This window comes from Sipha flava, unplaced genomic scaffold, assembly GCF_003268045.1.
Source record: "Sipha flava isolate LNK unplaced genomic scaffold, YSA_version1 104_pilon_pilon, whole genome shotgun sequence".
Lineage (NCBI taxonomy): Eukaryota > Metazoa > Arthropoda > Insecta > Hemiptera > Aphididae > Sipha > Sipha flava.
Genome location: NW_020271718.1, coordinates 326,000 through 348,924, shown reverse-complemented (window position 1 = coordinate 348,924; position 22,925 = coordinate 326,000). Strand labels below are relative to the sequence as shown.

At 30.6% G+C, this 22,925-nt stretch overlaps 2 protein-coding genes across 2 annotated transcripts in view; one reads left to right on the top strand and one right to left on the bottom strand.

The window, feature by feature from the left end:
* LOC112683434 (ras-related protein Rap-2b-like) overlaps positions 1–8,676 on the top strand; it is a 119,180-nt gene extending 110,504 nt beyond the window's left edge. Inside the window, exon 4 of the mRNA XM_025554483.1 lies at positions 8,211–8,676. Within this exon, the coding sequence (XP_025410268.1) occupies positions 8,211–8,540 (330 nt within the window). The 3' untranslated portion in view covers positions 8,541–8,676. The remainder of the gene's footprint in view (positions 1–8,210) is intronic.
* A 6,819-nt stretch (positions 8,677–15,495) lies between these two features.
* Positions 15,496–22,388, bottom strand: LOC112683626 (probable protein phosphatase 2C 6). Its single transcript, XM_025554740.1, has 8 exons — positions 21,903–22,388; positions 21,540–21,795; positions 19,146–19,355; positions 18,804–19,065; positions 17,431–17,551; positions 16,572–16,806; positions 15,903–16,126; positions 15,496–15,837 (listed from the first exon to the last, which is right to left on the bottom strand). The coding sequence occupies exons 1-8, from the start codon at positions 22,011–22,013 to the stop codon at positions 15,664–15,666; spliced, it is 1,593 nt and encodes a 530-aa protein (XP_025410525.1). The 5' UTR covers positions 22,014–22,388; the 3' UTR covers positions 15,496–15,663.
* Positions 22,389–22,925: the final 537 nt, after the last annotated feature.

The window sequence follows — 22,925 nt, the reverse complement described above, 5'->3', positions numbered from 1 at the left end:
TAAAAGCTTTGAAAAAACTTGGGAAGGTATAGAAAATAGTACAAGCTTATACTTCCCTCCCCCCCTTGTGACATGTGGTAAAAATACTATTCTTTTACATTAGCAAATGAATTATTTGTTATTTATTATTATTTTTATTCTGCCAATTTGAGCAATGAATACGATGTATCTAATACATAATACGAGCCAATATAATAATAAGACCAGAGAATCGTCGAGAAAACATTTATTCAGCTTAACGTCGGTTTATCAGCATCGCGTCTGTAACAGGCGTAACGTAGATCAAAACACTCTTGCTTCGGGGATTCTTGGTAACAGTTGTTTAGTGTGATTTTGGCGTTAGAGCGCTTCTAAAGAGTGACATATGTGAAGTATTGCTTCCCACTTGCACCTCTTATGATATCCTATCTACTCCGAGTAGGATGTTAATAATTTTAAATCCAATTTTAAAATTTGTAAAACATCGAAAAAAAAAATCACGAAAGCCAAAATCATGTTTTTATTTTTGTTAGGTTCTAAATATTAGTCTATTTTTCACTCGATGAATATTGATTAAATCACGTCTACACTTATACGGGACTTACAGTGTGCTCCGAGTGACAATATTTCAGAGACGGAAAATTTCGAGTGCAGTTCACTAACATATCTGTTTTGAACAATTGGTATTAAATTTTTAATGACCTGACAAACATCCAAATCTAAAATAAATTATCTTTCCGTACTAAAACTCAGTCCGGGTCCAAATCGGGGAGGCCACGTAAGGGGCCAAAGTTCCCTTGTAATATTAAGTTTTAATCCTTATTTACAACTTTCATTGAAACCCAGGAATGGTACATCCTTTTTGCGAAACTTTTTTTGACGTAAGCAAACATTATTATTGTTTATTTGTATATTTAGTTAGTAAACAAATAATGTTTATTTATAATTTGGCAAAAAGGATATACATTGTTTGTTCGATGAATATTTTTATTAAAATTTTCGTGTGTTGATTGAATTTTCTAAAATATAAAATTCGAGTAAACATTAGTTAAAGGTACGTGGAATGCAAAACCTCCCCACCCCTATTTAATTTACGTTATGCTATGATTTCCAGGAAAACAAATTTTTATTTTTTCAAGCTCTAAAGCTCTTTTTTCGATATGAACGCTGTCAGTTTAGCATACATTTACTAAAAATTATCAATTTACATAAACTGTATTTATAAACATTTTGGCTTTTGGTATTATTGTATTTATTAGTGTAGGCCGCGAACATATTCAACGTTGGCTACTTCTGGTATATACGAGTATGTTATTTTTAGATACTTTAATCCGATCCTATTTTTTATCAATATTTTTAATAAAATAAGGGTTTTTTTTTCATCCCACCTGAAAAGATTGAATTTGCAAAATAAAACTGTTAAAGTGCAACATACTAGAGATAATAATTAGTCAGAAAAGTTTTATAAAAAGTCTCCTTATGACGGTACTCCCCCCCGACCGTGATTTTTCATAATTTTCGTTGTATATTGTTTTTTCTCCTCGAAACTGAAGTAAGTGAATTAAATAAATAATGTTATTATTTAATATTAAATAATATAATATTGTTTATAAAAAGTAAATATCGTTCCTGAAAATAGTTGAAAATATACGAATGAACAATAATAATACTGAAACTGATTTTAAGATGATATTGTTCACACCAATGGAATATAAAGATTTTTCCGCCATCCCCAAATAAACGGATTCATTTATATATATAACTTAATACATATATATATATATATATATATATATATTATAATGAATTATTTTATGAAAAATAATAATCACACGTTACATTAAACGATTATCTTTCCTCATCCTATTAAGGATTTCATGGTCCAATCGGACGATTGACTAAATTGATGTTCTGAAATGACAGTGGGTATACTCATGAATGGATTGATGTTTTATAAATATTATATTATATATCGCCGTATACACTGCGTATAACGTAACACAATAAATAGTTCATAGTTCTAAAATACATATCGTTGGATGTAATACGTTAAGGTGTATTATTTACCTGAATATTGTAAACCCGTTTGGAAGTAATTATTAAAAAATGTATGAGCGCAAAACTGTAAATAATACAATTAGAAACATTCAAGTACTCTATGATCTATGTATTAAAATAACATATTTATTAAAAAGAAAAGTTACATCAAATATTTTTATTAGACCAAATAAAATGTAAAGTTGGTAGAAAAATATTGGGAAAAAATATCGAGTTAAAAATATATATTAAATAACATGAAAAAATTACGATGACGTGTTGCGCATAAAAAAAAATCATAATAATAATTAATTACATAAATACAAAAATAAAAAGAAAATATCAAAAATTTTAAAAATTTTAATTATTATAAATACAAATATACATTTGTAAGAATTTTGAGCGAACCTCTACGTAGTGTTTTCCTAGGTATCCGGTAAATTGGTCACGAACAATTGATCGCCAGTGAATTGATCGCGGGTACAAATTGGTCGCCATAATAATTGATCGCCAAGCAAAAATGATTTTTAAATATTTTTGAGTTATAATACTATACTACAGAATACATACAAGTAAAAATTAAATTAAAAATTAAAGTAAATAATAATAATTGATAATTATAAAATTTATATTAATGCTGCACTCTTAATAAATTCCATTATTAAAAAATGGAAAATGCACTACAATTTAATACAAATTAATACGACTCAATACTTCAAGACACACTAGCATACTACACAAATATTATATAGTAAGTACGGTGTAAGGGTACGACCAATAGTTGAAGTAAAATACTAAAATGGAATTTTTGTTGTTCGAAATTTAATCGCCTTGAATATCGAGATTTATCGCCACGCCTAGTCATACTAGTCAAGTATAGTAAGTCAACAAAAGTCGTATAATTATGATAAAACCAATCCATAGCAATAATAATTTTATCTTTGATAACTATAATTGATTCCAAGTTTTACAACAATTGTTACCTACCTATTGAGTTTATTGTATATGTCGTAGGCCATATGGAAAATTAGTTTTTTTTGCAAAAAGACTAGGCTCTTTGCAATGGGGTAGCCCGTTTGCAAACTACTTATTATTTTTCTAAACAGCCTGCTGTTTTTCAGGCTCATTACATACAGACTAATTTCAGTTAGGCCTTTTAAGAACTACAATAATTTTATGGTAAAAACCATTTTAATTATTTTATTTTAAGAGTTATTGATAATAACACAGTAAAAATATGTAACATAAATGTATAACATGTAACATTATTATTTATTAATAATATAAAGGTATTTATTTATTGTTACATGTGGTTTTTTCGTGGCATTTTGAGCTACACAGTACATTATTTTTCCGACAAGCGCATCTATTTGTTTTGCACGATGTTTTGCAAAAACATTTTTGATAACCCTGCCCTCCAAATTGAGAATGTTTCTTCGCTATTTATCTTAATGTCATCATTGTATTTGGTACTTCGTCAAGAAATTCTGCATCGGTTGTCTGTAATACATTTCTGCTTAGCCACGTATTTATAATTCCAAATCGTGTACCAATTTGATAAACGTTATTTTTTTTGTCGACAACTTTGCCAATTATATTTTGTGTGTCCAATGGTCCACTATCTACCTTTGGAATATTAACTAAAACATAACTCCCAACTTTAATTATAACTAATTTCTTATCACTACATTGTATCATTTTTTTCTGCAGCTTTTTTTGTCCTTCAACAGCTTCTACTCTTTCTTTCTGAATTTGTTTTTCTTTTACACATGTGTCGCACAAAGATTCTTTGTTTATGATAGACACTTTAGAAATGCACTTTTTACAGTCATATATATTATTACCCTTGTAACAAAACTTGAAGTCTTAATGCATTATTAATTTTGTTAACATTATTTCCAAATATATTAATTATTTTACAATTATATAAAATATTCAAACTACAATACAATATGGATATAATAAATATTCCCTTCTCCTGAGGAGGTTATATAAAGATCACAAACGTAATATATAAACTGTATGATTCACAATACTGTGATATCAGTATACGTACGGCGAGATTTACACTAATATATCAACGTACTACTCATAGTATGCTACGTGTAAACGCTAACGGGCAGGTTTATCAAAAATGTTTTTGCAAAACATCGTGCAAAACAAATAGATGCGCTTGTCGGAAAAACAATGTACTGTGTAGCTCAAAATGCCACGAAAAAACCACATGTAACAATAAATAAATACCTTTATATTATTAATAAATAATAATGTTACATGTTATACATTTATGTTACATATTTGTACTGTGTTATTATCAATAACCCTTAAAATAAAATAATTAAAATGGTTTTTACCATAAAATGATTGTAGTTCTTAAAAGGCCTAACTGAAATTAGTATGTATGCAATGAGCCTAAAAAACAGCAGACTGAAAAAATAGTAAATAACTCTTAAAAGGCCTAACAGCTGTTAGTCTGTATGCAATGAGCCTGAAAAACAGCAGGCTGTTTGGAAAAATAATAAGTAGTTCACAAACGGGCTACCCCATTGCAAAGAGCCTAGTATTTTCGCAAAAAAACTAATTTTCCATATGGCCTACGACATATATACCAATATAATATATTAAATATCTACTGTTTATTCAACATTGATATACCTACATAATATATTTATATATATTGGATTGTAAACCAGTATTAAAATGTTCAAAACTATTAAAAATTATTTTATTTGGTGATCAATTAACATGGCGACTAATTTTACTCACGATTAATTCACTGACGACCAATTCACCTCGATCCGTTTTCCTAATATATCTCTCCTAATATTTTACTAATATGCTTAGAATGTAAGAAAATGTACAGTGGTGCACAGAGGTATTTTGAGAGCACATTCAACTAACAAAAGTTACCCATCCACCCACCCATAAATTGCATATTTGCTTACCATAATGATAATTTTGGATTTCCAAGTTATAAAACCACTTACCCACCTACCCACCCTCCTCGAGAGAACATGCAGTTGCATCACTTTCTAACCGATCTAAGCGCCACTGGAAATGTAAGTGCCCAAACTCGTTAATGTTAGGAAATATTACGCCTGAATGAGCTATAGATTTAGGAATTTTTTTTAAAGTATTTTAGGAAAATTCATCCAAAAGTATTCCTTTTATATAGTTAACCCGATGTCTACAATATTGCTGTATATGTCACCATAGTATCCAGAAATATATTCTATAGTTTCTAACTGTATAAAAATATAACCATCGCGATGCTCTTATTGTAATACCTTTATATTTATATCCATACATTTTTTTTTTAATTAATAAACGCCTGAAACCCTACCGGCTATTTAGGTAAAATCTAAAACATGCACGCCTTTGGCGTATAAAATTTTAGCACTTAAACATTATGAAGACGTGCTTTAGGTACGATATTTATGGGAATCTGGATATTTTTGAAAAACAAAACAGTAATTTGTTTACCACTTTGAAATTAGAAACAACAAAATGCTAATTGCTACATATTCTCTAATCCTGTTATTATTTATATTATTATAATATTAAGATCAACAACTGTAGTAGCGCAAACAAAATTTATTTATATACGTTATATGAAACTATTTTAAAAATGTCTTTTCATTCGGTTCAATCGTATCAAGGGATACGAGTAAATGTACTACACGAGTATCGTCGATCCTACAGAAACTTTTAATTACGTACACTTAATCTAACTTTAAATAATCTGTGTGTATTAACTATAATAGCTTGAAGATTAAGTAGATATCCGTATTTGCACTTCAATACATATCGTTTACTAGAAACTAAATTATGAAACTTATACACAAGTGTTGGATGTCGATTTAAAAGTAAACTCACACGTTTCGCTTAAGTTTAAAATGCCTCGACCATCATCCAGACAATTTCCATTAGTCGTACAACTGATCAAAATTTGAACGCCAGTTCATTAGCGTTCACTATAAGTAAGTAAAAATGTCAAGTCCATCGGTCTGCAGTATGATTAGTATTCGTAATTTGTACATTGTTCAGTGGAGAAGGATGATACAAGTTAAAATCCCATAGGACCGTTTCGAGAGGTGTGTCACCTAAATCATCAGTGAGACAGATTGTGTGTACGCGACGGCGTTTGCGGGACACGTCCTGCGGCCGAGAATCCTCAAACCACGTAAGCAGTGTTTTAATATGCATCACACCGTTTTTCGTGTGTGCGCGTGTGTGTGTATTTCACGTACATATACTTATGTAAAAGGGCAAATCCGTATTTAACCGTTATTGCGGTCCATACGAACACGTTTGCTACAGATCGCGAACTAGTCAAATTTATGGTATTTCCGTGAAATTTGTAAATACCGTCGGGAAGCGTGTAACCCTGCGCCATACTAAATGACGAATTTTTTTGTTTAACGTCTGTGTAAAACTTGCATTTTCCCGGAGTAGAATTTTTATAAATTTTGAATAAAGCTCGTAAATGATCTGACCCTATGTAATGCAATACTTTCATACATCGATTGTTAATATTACGATGTGTTGAACTCCGCGATTTAATAACATTATACGCAAATAAGATGGAAACAAAGCGACACATATTTAAGGAAGAATTTTGCACATTTTAATGTGTCACATTTTAGTCATATTTGCATACTCGGAATATGGTTTTTATTTAGATGCAATGCACCTATATAATACCAGAATAACACCATACACGCACGCACGGTTCCGCAAAAGGCGATTGTTGTTTTTTGCGGTTTTTTTTGCGGTAATCTGCATACATATTTATATTTTATAGGTACGCGTGGGTAAACACCCACAGTGGTTACGATTATTTTATCTTTCCCCGTTAAGTATAGTCACCTATCAGGAGGGAACACGCGCTGTTTTTTACGATTGTTATGAATAATTATAATAAGGAAAAGCTGCAGGCACTTAAAAAGTGATCTGTCATCAGTGACCACATATCGGTACTAGAAAGCCATAGTCATACCTGAGGAAGTTTTGGGGTTTAGGGTTTCAAATCCTTCCCTTCCCGAAATTTTTTTTTGTTATATTACATTACAGGAAAAAAAATTAAAATAATCGATTAATATTGTTGGTTTATGTCAAATAAATAAATATAAATAGACTTATATTTATTTAGATACGATTGATAATATCCGATGAATTCATATCGGGGTGGAAACCGGATTTTTTAATCTTAACCGGATTATTTTTGGTAAATTGCAGAGCTAAAATGAATAAAAACAAAATACCTACATAATGCAATGAGAAAAGACAGATTAACTGACCTAATATCACTCGGTATACACAGAAATATTGATGTATATCCAGAAGAAATTATAAATCGTTTTTCAATTGAAGAACACGTGATTCCCGGGTTTTGGCTTGCGCCTACGTACACCCGGTCCGCATGTTAGCGCTAGGCGCTATTCGCGGGCCGAGGCCGTGCGGGAGCGACGCCGGCAAGCCGGACGATCGGTCCCGGGTCGTCTATGGACCACCAGCACCGGCCGAAGCCGTACCTTTTCGAGGCCGGAGAGACCGAGATCTCTTTGGGTCCGACCTCCCACTAGGTACAGTGGTTTGGCTTTCCACTATCGTCGCGCCGGTCCCACTGCCACCACGTTGCAGCCGAGATAGGCTCCTCGACCTTGAGGGGCACTGTTTCCCGTACGGCGAGCCGGACGGGCGTACAGTGGTGCTCCCCTCTCCCGTGGCACCGATGAGGTTTTAAGTTGATATCGGTTGATCAACTCGGTCCCCATATACAGGGCACTTCCCACTATTTTGGCTTCCCAGGCCGGCTATTGGTGGGCCTATCAATTGAAGAACAATGAAACATAAAATTTGTCATTTATACATATATGTATATATAATTTGCCTAATTAAGTTTAATAATTTTTTTAAAATTCAGCAATAAAAATTATTGAATGTAAGTTTGAAAAACATTACTATTGTAATATTGCCCTCTATGCTATACCGAATTGTTTGAAAAATATTATAATAAAATTAGAATACCAAAAATGTTTAATTTACAACCCCCTCACTTCCCTTCGATTCGCCCAAATATCCGAGATTATCTTTTAGTGCTGTTGCGACGCGACAGTAACGCACGTATTTACAAATTGAATATTATCATGCAGTCGTTTATGTGCAATAATATAATGACGTTATGCTGACAGGTGCCGTACGAGGAGACGTCGTGTCTGGTGGAAGTGGACTGGGAGAACGGATTCGTGGAGACGTCGGCCAAAGACAACATAAACGTTAGCGAGGTGTTCAAAGAGCTATTGAACCAGGCGAAGATCAAGTACGAGCTAGGCCCGTCGTTGCGGCGAAACTCCGCGCGAAGACAGTCGTTGCCGTCCGGCGGCGGTTCAAGCCAAGGGTCGATGGTGCCCACACCGGCTCAACTCGCGCACCTGCAGAAAAAAGCAAGCGGCAAGGACGAAAGTGGTGGTGGAGGTGGTAGCGGGGGCAGATCGAAACGCAACTCGTGTTCGATATCATAAAAAACATTTAAAAAAAATTTAAAAAAATAAATAAATGGGAAAAGAACATCAAGCAAAAAATACTACTACTATTACTACTACTACTACTACTACTACTACTACTACTACTACTACTACTACTACAACTACTACTACTACTACTACTACTACTACTACCACTACTACTACTACTACTACTAATATGTACTACTACTACTACTACTACTACTATGTACTACTACTACTAATACTACAGGGTGTAGTAATATATTGTCGTCAATAATATAACTACCACGACTATACGGTGTTATTGTTTAACCGTTTTCATAACGTCTACTGCAACGATTCCTATACCTGCGTGTTTAGTAACGTGTTTAAAAAAATGTTATATTCCTTATTGGCAAGGGATATGGTAAATTTATGCGAGACTCGCATGTATAAGATAACCCTTGTACGTCATTCGATTTATTTCATTAGTGGTTTTTACTCAATCGAAAAAAAGCATTCCTAAAAATCTTTATGTATATATAATAACACGTTTAGATGCGAGACGATGGTATATCCATCTTACATCTTACACATCACCTCTACCTTTCAATACGCTGCTATTGACTAGTGGCGTATTTCCAAATGGATACTGCTTTACTATATTATACGACTCATAAATCGTGCAATGTAACCGACCGTTTTACTAATTATATAAAAAATACTCGATCGTTGCTACCACGTGATAAAATATTTTACAGCTTCTATTATCAGAAACGTTTTTAAGAAGGACGTTGTGCATGCTTTTGGTTTAAATAAAAATAAAAAAATATAAATAGATCGAACCACGATTCCGATGAATCGTGTGTCAGCACTGTCATTTATTGATTCATTTTAATGCATCTTCTATTCGGATTCTCGTTTTATTTATATTACCTGTTTATGCTTCGCGATCGTCACAACCGGTCGCTTTATTTTAACGGCACCGTTGATGGTTTTAATAATTTGGAATAAATTAATTTTATTACTCGCACCGTAACCGTTTTCAAATCAATAACGCATTGATCCTCGGCGATCGACGATAATCCTGTTGAGCATCTACAAAACGAGCGCTAAACGTCTCAGTTTCGGTTGGTCGAACGTAAATTGTTCAAACTGTAATGTATTATATTTAGGGCACCATACGCGAGCAGCGAAACAATGCTATTTAGATTTCCCTCGTGACGATACACATACGTGCATGGGAATAACTATAAAGCCGAATAAATATTTTAGGATTTTTAGTCGGCAATGGGAAATTCGAACTCCCCGCGACACGATGTTTCTGCAATTAGCATTGCATCGCTCAAACATTTCGATTCCGAACCCACTGCCGTATTGTTTTTCGTTTGAACCATTGGAACAGAAATAAAAAATGTAATTAAATGAAAAAAAAACACTCCCCGTGTTTAAATAGATACCTACCATAGTGGTTTCCAACCTTTCAAGTAACCTTATGTCATTCTCGAAAACCGCACGCGTTATACACATCATGTTGACGACTGTTTAATAATATCATATGTTAATGTGAAACCTCACATTAGTCCACGTTGCCCGAATATTTAATTTTCTACGAACCTACAAACTGCGTTTTGACCGTTACGATAAAACATAAATAATGAGCACGTGTGATATCTCACCCATACCAACCCTTGATTATTTCTTAGTGCTATCATAACAAACGGATTCAGGTGTTCAAATAAGGTCAGCAGATCCATAATAGTGGACTTGTACGGAATGCATCGGTAAGTTCTTACTCCTCTTTTACAAATTATTTCAATCGTTTTGTAACTAAAAAACAATGACATTTATTTATTTTCTTGATAAAAAATTTCAAAAAATATTTACTAAGTAATTTAGTTTGACCCAGGTACACAATTCATATGAATGCCCCCAACAAAATTTGACGACTAAATGGCTGTCAAATCCTATCATTATAATCTAAAAGAGGAATAGGTTTTTTAATTTGATTTTCCAAAGAATAGATTCGATTTCGAATAAGACGTTGTATCTATCGACGCAACTAGGGCGCAAGGTGTTCTTTAGAGCCCCCTGTGATTAAATTTAGCCCCTTGTATTTTTTTTTCTGATCAATCTATTATAACTACAATGAAATACTATCAATTTTAATTTCAGCGATTTCAGCACTCCCAATATGGATCCTAAACTCTCCTGCGGTCGTACCTACTACCCACATATTACTCTATCGTGCAAGTAGTCCACCTGCTATACTTATTTAAATCTTGCAGAGTTTTCTGGATGCGCGTGTACATGATTAATTGGTGTACAGAATATTTTTTTTTTTTATGCATAGACATATCACCCATAACGTGAGAAACGTTTAAAAATTACGACACTTGCGTGTTACACGCGTTAGATACGTAATATTATACAGGAGCGACCGCGAGGCTCTGCCATAATCATTTCCCAACAGAAATATCGTTTTGATCCGTGCATTTTAGGGCCCGGTGTAAAATACCGTGCAACCGATTTACGTAAAAAGTTCAATCGCTCCACGAGCTACATACAGCTGTTTAATTGTATCATAGTTTGTGAAATGTTGTTTCCGAAACGATTGAAAATCACGCGAATGAAAAAAGAAAAAAAAATTGTTGCCCTATTACCTCTTTACATATTATCTATCCAGGTTTTTGCCAACGGTCGTCGTGTACCGTGTTGCGTGTACAAGGTTTACTAACTAGATCCTTAAATACCGATAGTGATGAGCAACGAGTGCCGATGTTACTAGGTGCGGATCTAAGGAGTATTTTTTTTTATACATAGCAAAATAAAAACTGTTCAATTGTTTTTTATTGATCATATAAGATTTTGCAATATCCATAAGGATATAAATAAATATTTACATTGAAAATAATATAAAAAATATAAAGACAAACAACGATAACTTGGCTTATTGCCAAAATAAATCATACTATTAATGTGTAATACCACAATATTATGTTATTTCATTCCTTTAATTGTTATACGATTTAACTGTATACATCCTATGTATCCTATTTTTTTACATGTTCAGTTTTAGAAGATTATCTCATGACATCTGTTGTACACTTGAACACATCGATGGTCCTCGGGTACGTTATTGTGCCGTGTCCGCCGGAGAAGGTGAACAATATATTAACGTCGAAAATGTCGGCTCGCCGAAATCCGATCGTCCTTCGATCTTTCTCCTTAACGACTCCAATTTGTTTCGTAGATGCTTATTCATTTAGAGATCCGATGAAAAATTACGTCCATGTACGTCCAAGCGGGCCACCTTACCTCGCGCACCATTACCGTCGTCCGGACGACGAACCGCCTACGTTCCAGTCGAAATACAAGCGCCTTTTTTAATTGTTCATTATAATCCCGGCCGATCATTATCCAACATTTTCAAGGGGACAGGACTGCGTTCGAAAAAAAACCACATTGCACATCCGTGCGCCTGTTAAAACGTTACGATGTTGTCCATCATAATAATTACAGCGCGCGGTAATTACTACGAACACAACAGTCTGATGATGTAAACAATAACTAATATCTCCAAACGTATATTTTCAAAAGAGATACAAGTAGTTCATTATAATACACATAAGTTCGAAAACGTATTATCCGTTGCCGTGCGTACCGTTTTGTGATTAAGTGTTGTACGTCGTGATCACCAAACAATTGGAATTTCAACAATCGTATTTAAACAAAAATTAATTCATGTCAGGTACTTCGAAACGTATTACTCGTGTTGTAGAAACTAGGCGGACTAGTAGGAGTCGATATGAAAAATCCTTTATCCGTACTGATAATATGATTGGCATTTGTCGTTTATCGAACGTTAAAACGCTATACGTAGGCAGAGGTGTAATCTTAATACTGTAAATACATTTCAAGAGGGTGACAATATACACCGAAAACTAATAATAATATGACTATATAACTAAATACTGAGGCAAGTTAAACTAAAACTATTTGTTCGATGTGTATTAACACGTTCATGCCAACACAGTTATTTATATGCTTATAACTATAGGCGAAACTAGACACTTTTATTAGGTCAGGCCAAATGAAAAATATAAAAAGTATTATTACGTAAAATCAACTATTATTTCCTATAGTTATAAAAATAAACGTCAAATGTCTAAATTAAACAACAACTAATAAAACCGATTATTCAAATGCATAGAATAGACTTATTATGTTCTATTATAATCCTTATTTGTACCAATTGTACTAATATATTATATTATATTATAGTATTAAATAAAACGTACAAATGTATACGTTTACATGTATAAATATATTATTTATAATGCCTAAATAATTATTAAAATATATAATATATACATATTTTTCGTTAGTATTAGGTCAGGCCATGGTCTGACCCGTAGTTTCGCCTATGCTTATAATGATTTAACGATCTACTTACAATGCTAGCATATCCCAGTAGAACGGATTTTATAATCCATTAGCCAATTTTTAAAAAAAATTTCAAAGTTACAAACTTAACAGCATAAAATTTTTTTTATCTGTACTAAAGGCGAACTTGTAAAGTATTCTTATAAATATTTAATCAATTATAAATTATTTGAATTGTTAATGAGATTAGTAAAATATTATAAAAGTTTTTGTAGAAAATATTAGTGTGGACGAAAAAAACTATTAAGAAAATTATATATTATAATAAACATATTTCATCTTAATGAACAAATTATTTAATAACATAAATGTACTGTTCATAAAATGTGTTTTAATTTCTAAATCGGTAATTGTAACACTTATTAGTCTTTTTTAAAAAAAAAAAACTGTATTTGAAATAAGAATAAGTACTTTTAAGCTAATTGTTGAATATTTTAATAAATATTATGATCATTTCATTAGAAAAGTAAGTACTTTTAATGTGTATTTAAAATATAAAACTATTCTTTACAAGTCTGAATAAAAGTAATATCAGAATATTGTACTATAATTACACAACAAAATGTTCATAATTATTTTAAATGTAATTCTGGTTGTTTTTTGATTTAATAATAGTTTCAATTATATTGTAATACTGCCTATGTAATATAAATATTAGTGATGGGTCGAACCCTGATTTTTTAAATCGAACCGAACTCGAACTCAATACTTTTCATCATGTACATTGTACCTACCAACAAATTAAATCAACCGTAATTATTAATTACCATAATATTTTAAGTTTTCGTATTACCTATTCTACATTATAACTTTTAAATCTAAGTAATTGTATTATTTACAATACATTTTAGATAATTTCTTGTTATTATTATTATTCAAAACCGATATTGTGCTTTCTCGTGTTGTCTTGTAGCTTATAAAATATTCATTGAGTATTTCGCATTGAGTGTAATATGACAATACAATCAATACATTTTAATAATATATAAAAAAAATAGTAGTAATAACTATAATTCACAAATATAGAACGATTAGTAAAATTTATAATGTAAGACATAAGTTATAAACATGTTTTTATTAACAGCACAGTCGCGGTATCGGAATATTACCATGGATTTACCCAAAATAGATTTTAACCTCTACAATAAATATGATAAAATCAAAAATAGCTAATTTATGAATGTAGATACACTACCTCTATTGGCGATAAACAACTTATTAATGTGTTGGTCGGCGGAAGGTGAATGTGTTACATGCGACTGGAAAAACAACATTATTATTATAAATAATACATAACGTGCCTTTTACAGATTATCACTTTCTATCACCAATATTCTAATTATTTCTAAATAATCATTATCAATTTTTATTTTTCAAAAATAACTTATGAAGAATTGTACAAATATTTGGTTTTCAAACTATCGTGGCGAGTAAGTATGGTTCGATAAATATATTCAAGTTCGAAATTCGAACCTAACCGAACATCAAGAGTTCGGAGATTCGAGATTCGAACAGTTTCACCCATTACTAATAAAAATATAACCATTTTTAAGCAGACTATGAACTTGTAGTTACTAAATAGGCAATATCATCTTATTTAATTAGAAAATGTAGAAAAATACATTTATATAAGTTTTTTTTTTTTATAGTAAACATAATACTTGATGCTTGAAAAATATGTTTAATATTAACATTTTAAGTTTTGTACATACATTATTTCATGCTAAAACCAATTGTTTAGACTATACTAATCGAATCCAAATTATATTTATATATATATATATATATCACTGGAAGTATATAAATTACACTTGCATTTTATTTTAACACAACATGTTAAGTTCCTAGAATTATTTGTTTTTATTAGTCTTCCAAGTGTTTAGAACTTAATTATAAATATGATTATAATACTAAGGATAATTTTATTAAATGTTGTCGCTATAATTCAGAACAATTTTTGTATTAATTCAAAATGTTTTATAATACTTAAAAATTTGCAATTTTATACAGAAATCAGTGGAAACATTGCTGATATTTGTATCGTCAATTTGGTACTTATATAAGCATTTGTTAATAGATTAAGTGTTTTTAAAATTTTAATAGATTATAAAATGTTTTTATGAAAACAAATTGAGCACCAGACTTAAAACAAATAGTATTTATACAAACATACAATACATATATTAACCTTAAACATTTGAATGTGAACTAACTACTATTAAAATTCACTCCACTACATAAACCTTTACTTTTTTTAACCAAAACACTATTTAGTGAAAAAAAATGAAATCAAATAAATATACAATTTCAATGAAATTATTGTTAGTTTTGAACTCTAAGGATAACTACAACTCAATTATCCAATAAAAACATCGAAAAAAAAAATAATAATAATAATTGATAAATACATACACAATAAATGTAGGTATATTTATTTAACATAGGAAGAAAAATACACGCGTACAATTTCTTTTAATGTACATAATAATGATAAAATAACTTTATTATCATATGAAATTTTAGTGATGAAAAATATAATAAACCTAAGCTACAATAATTGTAATATTAAAAATTATAAGAAAATTATGTTTTTCATTTAAATAAAAAAAATTAAATCCATAAATCAGTCGCATGTATCTGTGCATTTCAGAAACAAATACAAACAGCTCGTATGTCTTCATGAGTAGGTTACATTTATTAGATCATATTCGCGTCATGTTGAATCTGATTTAGGTTTTTTAGGTTCAGCACCATCAGACATATCATCTTCTTCAACATCGTAGTGTGGACGTTTTAGTTGGGGTTTTAACTTTACAATAATACATGTCATATTGTCACAGCCAGTACCATCACTCAATGTATTAGGCGCCAAACACGTTCTAAATAACTACAAATCAAAATTTTATTATATAATTAAACATCTGTAAACTGAACACAAAATTATAGTTATACTTCTTCACAAATTGATGATAATTTAATATCAGGTTTGTTGATATGTTCAGATATAAAATCAACAACATCCTGGCTGCTTAATGAATTCCAGATGCCATCACAAGCTAACACTAGAAAACTGTTACTAGATGTAGAAGTAAAGTCTATGACTTTAACATCAGGTAAAGCTGTAATCATTTGTTCGGTATTTGGGAGATCATTATTTTTCTTATAATTATGATCACCTAAAAACAATTAGAAGAAATACACAATACATTTTATAACTCATTATTATTATTTATTTATTTATTATTATTACTATTATTTTTTTTTTTTTTTTGTAGAAGGATTTGGGACAATTATGAATTATGAATAGTTATATATAAAAACGTTTTAATACAATCCATTGTAAAATATAGAAAATGTCAACGATTACAAGGGTAAAATATCACAATTAGCTATACTTGTATAAAAATGCAAATAAAATTTTTTTCTCAATTGATATTAGGATAAGAACTGTTTCAAAAAAATTAACGCCTATACTATTGTACATTTTTAACCAATTTCTTCTAACTAAAATGCTTAAAGAACAATTTCAACATTTTTTTTTGGATTAAATTTAAAATATTTTGATCAAAAATATATATGTATATCAAAAATACTATATGATCAAACATCTCTAATTGTTACCTAAAGCTCTCGATAAATTTAAACCTCCATTCACACGTCCATCAGATGAAACTCTTCCACCAGCTGCAGTTATTCTACTTAATTCTGGTTCATCTTCTGGTTTATGATCTTCTGACATATCATGGGCTTTACCGTTAATAGATACAACACACCTTGAATCTCCAGCATTAGCAACATACAGTTTATTTTTTACTAGAAGAGCCATAACTGCAGTACAGCCACTGTCTTTTCCTGCCTGAAAAAAGAATATTAACAATCATAAAATACTATTTTTTAAAACCAAAAGTTGTAATTCATACATAATTATTATTTATCAGTTAAATAAAAATCTAAAAATACTCACTTGTTTATATTATAACAAATACAAAATTTGTTTTTACTAAAAAAAAAAAATATATTTAGTAGAATTGTTGTCTAATGACAAACATATATACTCAATTCTCAAATTAATATGTTTTTTTCATTAGTATTTAAACTCTTTTAAATTTTTATTTTCTGAGAAGCTGAATTGTTTTGTTATTATAAATCTAGTGATACATTTTATAAAAGGAAAAAATTACTATTTTTAAATTTAAATAAATTATGCATGAATAAAAAATTATTTCTTTATAAATTTAAATTCTACAATGAAATCTAATTTCAAAATTGGAAGAAAAAATTGATTTAATATGCAAGTTAAGACCAACAAAATAAAAAATATATTTTAGTTCTGTTCTTGATACCGTGATACCATTAATTTCTAGGAATTTAGTTATTTAAAGTTCTTTTATAACTAAAAAGTCTACACTCTATTAATAAATTAATTGGAAAATTTAAGATTTCAATTTGGATGAATCAAAAAAAAAAAAAAATGTATTACCTCATCTTCATCATCAGCACCAATTAAAATACTATCATCGTCATCGTCGTCATCATCACCATCATCATCATCATCATCATCATCATCACCGTCATCATCAGATTCTGAATTTGACCCTTCACTAGAAATTAATTATAATTGAAATATTTAAAGTAATCTAAGTAATATAATGTAATTTAAGTAATATTCTGCTATGTAAATTATACAATATTTTTATAGTATATAATTTCAAGTCATAAATAGGGCTTGTGATTCATTGTAAGTACATTTATGTACATCATTACAATATTTAAATGCATAATTATAAATATTATTTCTTACTTCTATTAGTATTTAAGAATAATAAAAGAAATAACTAAAGAATATTTATTTAGTGTCATAAAATCTGAAAAATATTTTAATATATTAGAGCTCCTTATAACTCCCTAAGTATAATTACATACAAAACTCTTGTGTATAAAATATTTAATTTTTCATGTTAAGTTTTTATTTTATAATATTTGACTTAATGTGCAACTTAATTTATTTCAAATATTTATAATTATTAACTTATAGCTCAAAAAAATACACAAATATGCTTTTAAAAGTTATTAAAATATGCATTATAGTATGCATTAAAAAAAAAAATGACCACATAGTACACAATATAAAACGTGTCCATTGGATTTAAATATATTTTTAAATTCCGAAACAAAACTTTGTAGTCGGCTACTCGTAGACTGTTGTACTTTCAGCATTATACAATGCTATAAAATCACGTACGACCGTTTTACTTATGATTCAACGGATGTTGGGTGGTTTCGAGACGCAAAAAAAACGACGGATAATAATCGACTGAACTAAACAAATAAATCTATTATTATATATAGAGTATTATCTTTATTGACATCCGGTCGATACTGGTTTATAGTATTATTCATACTTACACAAAAATTATAACGAGATATAAGAAGTAATTTGCAGATAGTATATTACTGGAAGCATTAAGTCCTCTTAGTACATTTTTTTTTCGATCGGTTGAAATATGTATATATAGTTTTTAATTTTAAATTTGAAAAATTTGTCAAAATATGCAAAATAAGCATAACAATTTTAAAATATGCACTCCTACAAAATCTATCAAATATGCAAAAATATGCACATTCAAATTTTAGATCTGATACCATAGCACTGAGAAACTAATTTATTTCGCACTTTGCTATATTTAACAATAATTAAAAAAAGTATGCAAATGCTAGAAGTCCCTAAGCCTATTTATAAGCCATTGTACTAACTATATGATAATTTGGATTTAAAAAAAATTGAATAAATGAATCAAACCACAAACATAAACACAAATACATATTAATTAAATTTTACTGTGTTTAACTTACATAGGAACTTCAAAAATTTCATCGTCATCATCTGTGTCATCAGAATCATCAGTAATTAAACATGCAGTTCCAGATCTTTGTCCACTACCATTTTGCCCATTACTGCTACTAGGGCCACATTCAATTTTACTACTTTCAGCACCAATCTCCTGAGTATCAAATTGTTCATCATCATTAGAAGTACCATTTACATTAGTTATTGATGAACTTTCTAATATTTCAGATTTATTTTCATCAGTTCCATTTGTTTTAGTTAAAATGTCTATAACATAAATAAATTAGTCAATGTATTTTAAAATAATATTAACATCACAAGCAAAAATACTTAATATTATAACATACCAACAACTGTAGTGCTACTACTAGAAGATTTTTCTTTTTCTGATTCTTTAGAAGAGCCAGGTAAATCTTCTCCAGATTCTTCTATATCATTGTTTTCTAATGATTTTTTTATTATTTTATTTTTATATTTTAATAATATTTCTTCGATTGGCATATTTGCTTCTTGATAAAGCTCGTTAAGTTCTTCTTCTTTTTCATTATCTTCACCTTCTACAGGAAACAATGTAATTTAATATATAAATAATATTAAACTATATAAATTACTAATACACATCACTTATATTATTGAAATTAATGAAACTAAATGACTCATAATGCGTGATAATTTAAGTATAGAAAAAATGTTCAAAATTAATTACGTCATTTGATTCTAAAATAAAAAGAGTTAAATAACAAAACAAAATATATACTCAATTATACAGTCAAGTTGCGATAACTCGAAAAACTTGACAACTGGAATTGTGTTTTATTCCTCTAGAAAATTCTTCCCCTATAAATTAGTTAGATATCTCAAAGTGAATTTTTATGCCCCTTCAACTTCGAGTTATTGAGACTCAATTGTAGTACGAATTTCAAGTTTCATAATATTAATATGTTAAATTCATACACAATGAAACACTACTTAACCTTCATCTTGGCGCGCGGGCGGTAATTTACCACCTCTTTCGTAAAAGAGCTTGGAAGTTTTACTAGCGTGTGTTGAGGAGGATGGGAGTTTATCAGTATTCTCAGTTAACACAATATAACACTAGGTGGTAGTGTCATCATAGATATTGTTTCACGGTCAGTTGTATCAATCAATGTCAAACGTGTACAGTCCGTGGTTGGCAGTAGTTTACCAGACACGCGCCTAATAGTGTTTTTTTTCTATCGGCAATCGTAACAAAATGTAAGAATTGATTTCAAATTTTTTTATAAGGTATATTACTTTTATATTCCATAATTCCACAGTAAACGTATCCAACAGCATTATCATGACTAAGCATTAGACTAAAATGCATCTCTTGTGACAGAAGCATTTGTCAAAAACACTGATCACATAGGTGATACGTGTAATAATAGCCAGAATGATGAAATAGTTGATTCTGATGAGGATTATGTTTGATATTTAAATTTGTTTTATTTTTACATTTTCAATGTTTAACTTTATATTATTATTTTTTTTAAAGGTTCAATGTTTTAATAACTTTATTTTCTTTACATTTTTAATTTTTCAATTATTAATGTTTGTTACTAAAGTTAATAATTATGTTTTTTTTTCAATATTCGAAGTTTTAATAATATTTTTTTATGAATAATAAATTATATTACTATATTACATATTGTGTATTAGATTTTTTTCATAATATTTATCAAATCTAAAATATTTAAGATGAAAAGTTGGGCTAAAAAGTAAAAAAAAACTCAGAGGCAGTAAATTACTGTTGTGCGCCCGGTAGAGCTATGGAATGGAGGGTCCCCAGATGAAGGTAAAGGGAATTTTTAAGAAAAATAAATCATAATCTATGTATTAAATAGGTATGTAGAATTTTTATCTTTTAATAATCTCAACTATGACACTTTTAATTATCCTGAGAATGTACGTTACAAACTGATTTCACAATACATTCTTAAATTTATAAGATATTTTATTTAGAACCCAGTTTAGAACAGTGTGATTTAAATTAATATGTAAAAAGAGCAAAACTCCTACGTCAGGTTGGATACTGGAATAGATGAAATGTATTTCTGCATAATTCTTTTAAACATGAAAATATACCAATGTACCATTGTTCCCAAAAAAACGAGTTGCGTAGATCAATATTTTTAAAGATGTTGATAAAGTGGAAGAACTTATTTTTTTCATAAGGTATAAGTTAAACTTTTAATGTTTTAACTTTCATACAAAAAAAAAAGCGTCTAATATTAGGGAAAATCTTGTGTGTATAAACAGAATAAATTTCTTAAAAATAATTCAAAACTATGAAATAATATTTGTAACTTATTAAGTTATTAATAACTAATATTTATTATAGGAAATTTGTTGAAATATTCGACTCTTTAAAATTTAAGTTGTTAATGTTTATAAATCATTTTTGGAACTTTCCAGTCTTTTTTTTACTACAAAGAAAATCGTACTAAACATTTTGTAATACATTTTTTCATACCTTTAATATAAAAATGTTATGAATTTTTTACAACTATGTAGTGGATTTTCCAACCAGGAGTCACAAAATTTAAATTACCAATTCTCCTTTCAACAATGTTTGAAGATGAAACCTTATTATGTTAACTAGATACATTAAACTAATAATTTTTAACTCTTTTAAAGTCCACAATATACATGATTTTATAGTACGAAATTTGGCATAAATATAGTATCTAAACTGAATACTAACAAATGTTTATAATTACCACTATCTGTTCCGTTATTTGCTTTACGAAGAGCAGTCAACTTCTCTACCACAGGTGCTGTGATCAAACTGTCATCAAACTCCAAGTAAGCCTTTATGAGGGCTTCTTTGTATTCACCATCTTTGTACAAATCATTTTTGACTAGAGCAGGTAAATTTTCAGATGCATATTGCGCCACCTCAGCACCGCCGTGCCCGTCGTACACGGCGAACAGCGACACGTCCTTGTCAAAATCCAGTATACAGTTGTGCGCATCCTGAAAACCCACGATACACACGTTAATAATCGGGGAATAAAAGACAAAAGAGAATATTGCTCGGTTATCGATCAGCCAAAGTTCGCGTCCGAAGCCTTGGGGTTTACCTCTTGGGATTCGCGCCAACCCTGCATGGAACTGGCGCCGCACTCCAACCGGTGGTTTTCCAAGTCCTGCGAGTGCGCGGTGGTTACCGGCTTGCTCAGATACGAACCCATGACGCAAGCGGCCGGGTGTTGCTGAGCGGTTGAATGAGAGGGGTAATCGGTGTTCGCTACCGGGTCTAGGTAGTGGACTGCGGCGACTGGTATAGGGTGCGTACGTTCAGAGCCGTGGAGTAGCGGAAGACGGAAACGGCGCGAATGGCACCAAGTGACGACCGGCTAAACGGCGAGAGATTGAACGGCCGAACGTGAAGCATGTAGCGGGTGCAGCGGGCCTGGTGTGCGCGTATGTAGCTGCAGGGACGGTTCCGGCAAAAACCAAAAACGTTGTTGCCGTAATACCGATCGACGATTGGTAATATTCAACGACGCGAAAAACCCAACGAACGCGACGGCGCAGCAATTGGCGGCGACGGCGAAATAAGATCGGACGACAAATTGTGTGCGCAGTGTCGCCAACCGTCGGCACTCATCATCTCTGACGGGCCGGTGTGACAAAGAGATTTATAGCATTCCTACCGGTAGAAATACGTTCAACATTACCATTCAATATCGTAATCCCCCGTGTTAGTCTCGAGGGTGAACACATATATATGAACATATATACTTATCTATGGTGAATACAGTTTGAGCCATGGATGACCGGCTATCGTGCCCAGTTTTGAAATCAACAACGACTTACTGAAACCTCTGCCTTGTTTAAAGATTTCGTCTACTCGTTCTGCTTGAATAATATTTTTTTTCTATACGACAACAAACCAAATCTATCATGATTCTGTTATTTTATTCAAAACCCCTGTAGGCGCAGTTTCGATGATTCTGAAACTATTTATCTATTACCAAAAAAATGTGAAAAATATTACTTATGCATTGAACAGATTTGCTATGAAATTAGACCTCAACTCGTCCTTCGATCCTTGAAGAAAAACTTCAGAATGTACTAGGTAGTGCCTAAAAGTGAAAATA

Bases quoted from the DNA above. Each gene is read 5' to 3' on its own strand.
- LOC112683626 (XM_025554740.1), bottom strand. From the start codon at position 22,013: ATGGGTTCGTATCTGAGCAAGCCGGTAACCACCGCGCACTCGCAGGAC. The intron at 16,807-17,430 runs GTAATACATTTT...TTCTTTTTTCAG, and splicing joins GTGCTGATGATGAAGATGAG to GCAGGAAAAGACAGTGGCTG. The intron at 16,127-16,571 runs GTAACAATTAGA...AATTGTTTTTAG, and splicing joins AAATTTATCGAGAGCTTTAG to GTGATCATAATTATAAGAAA.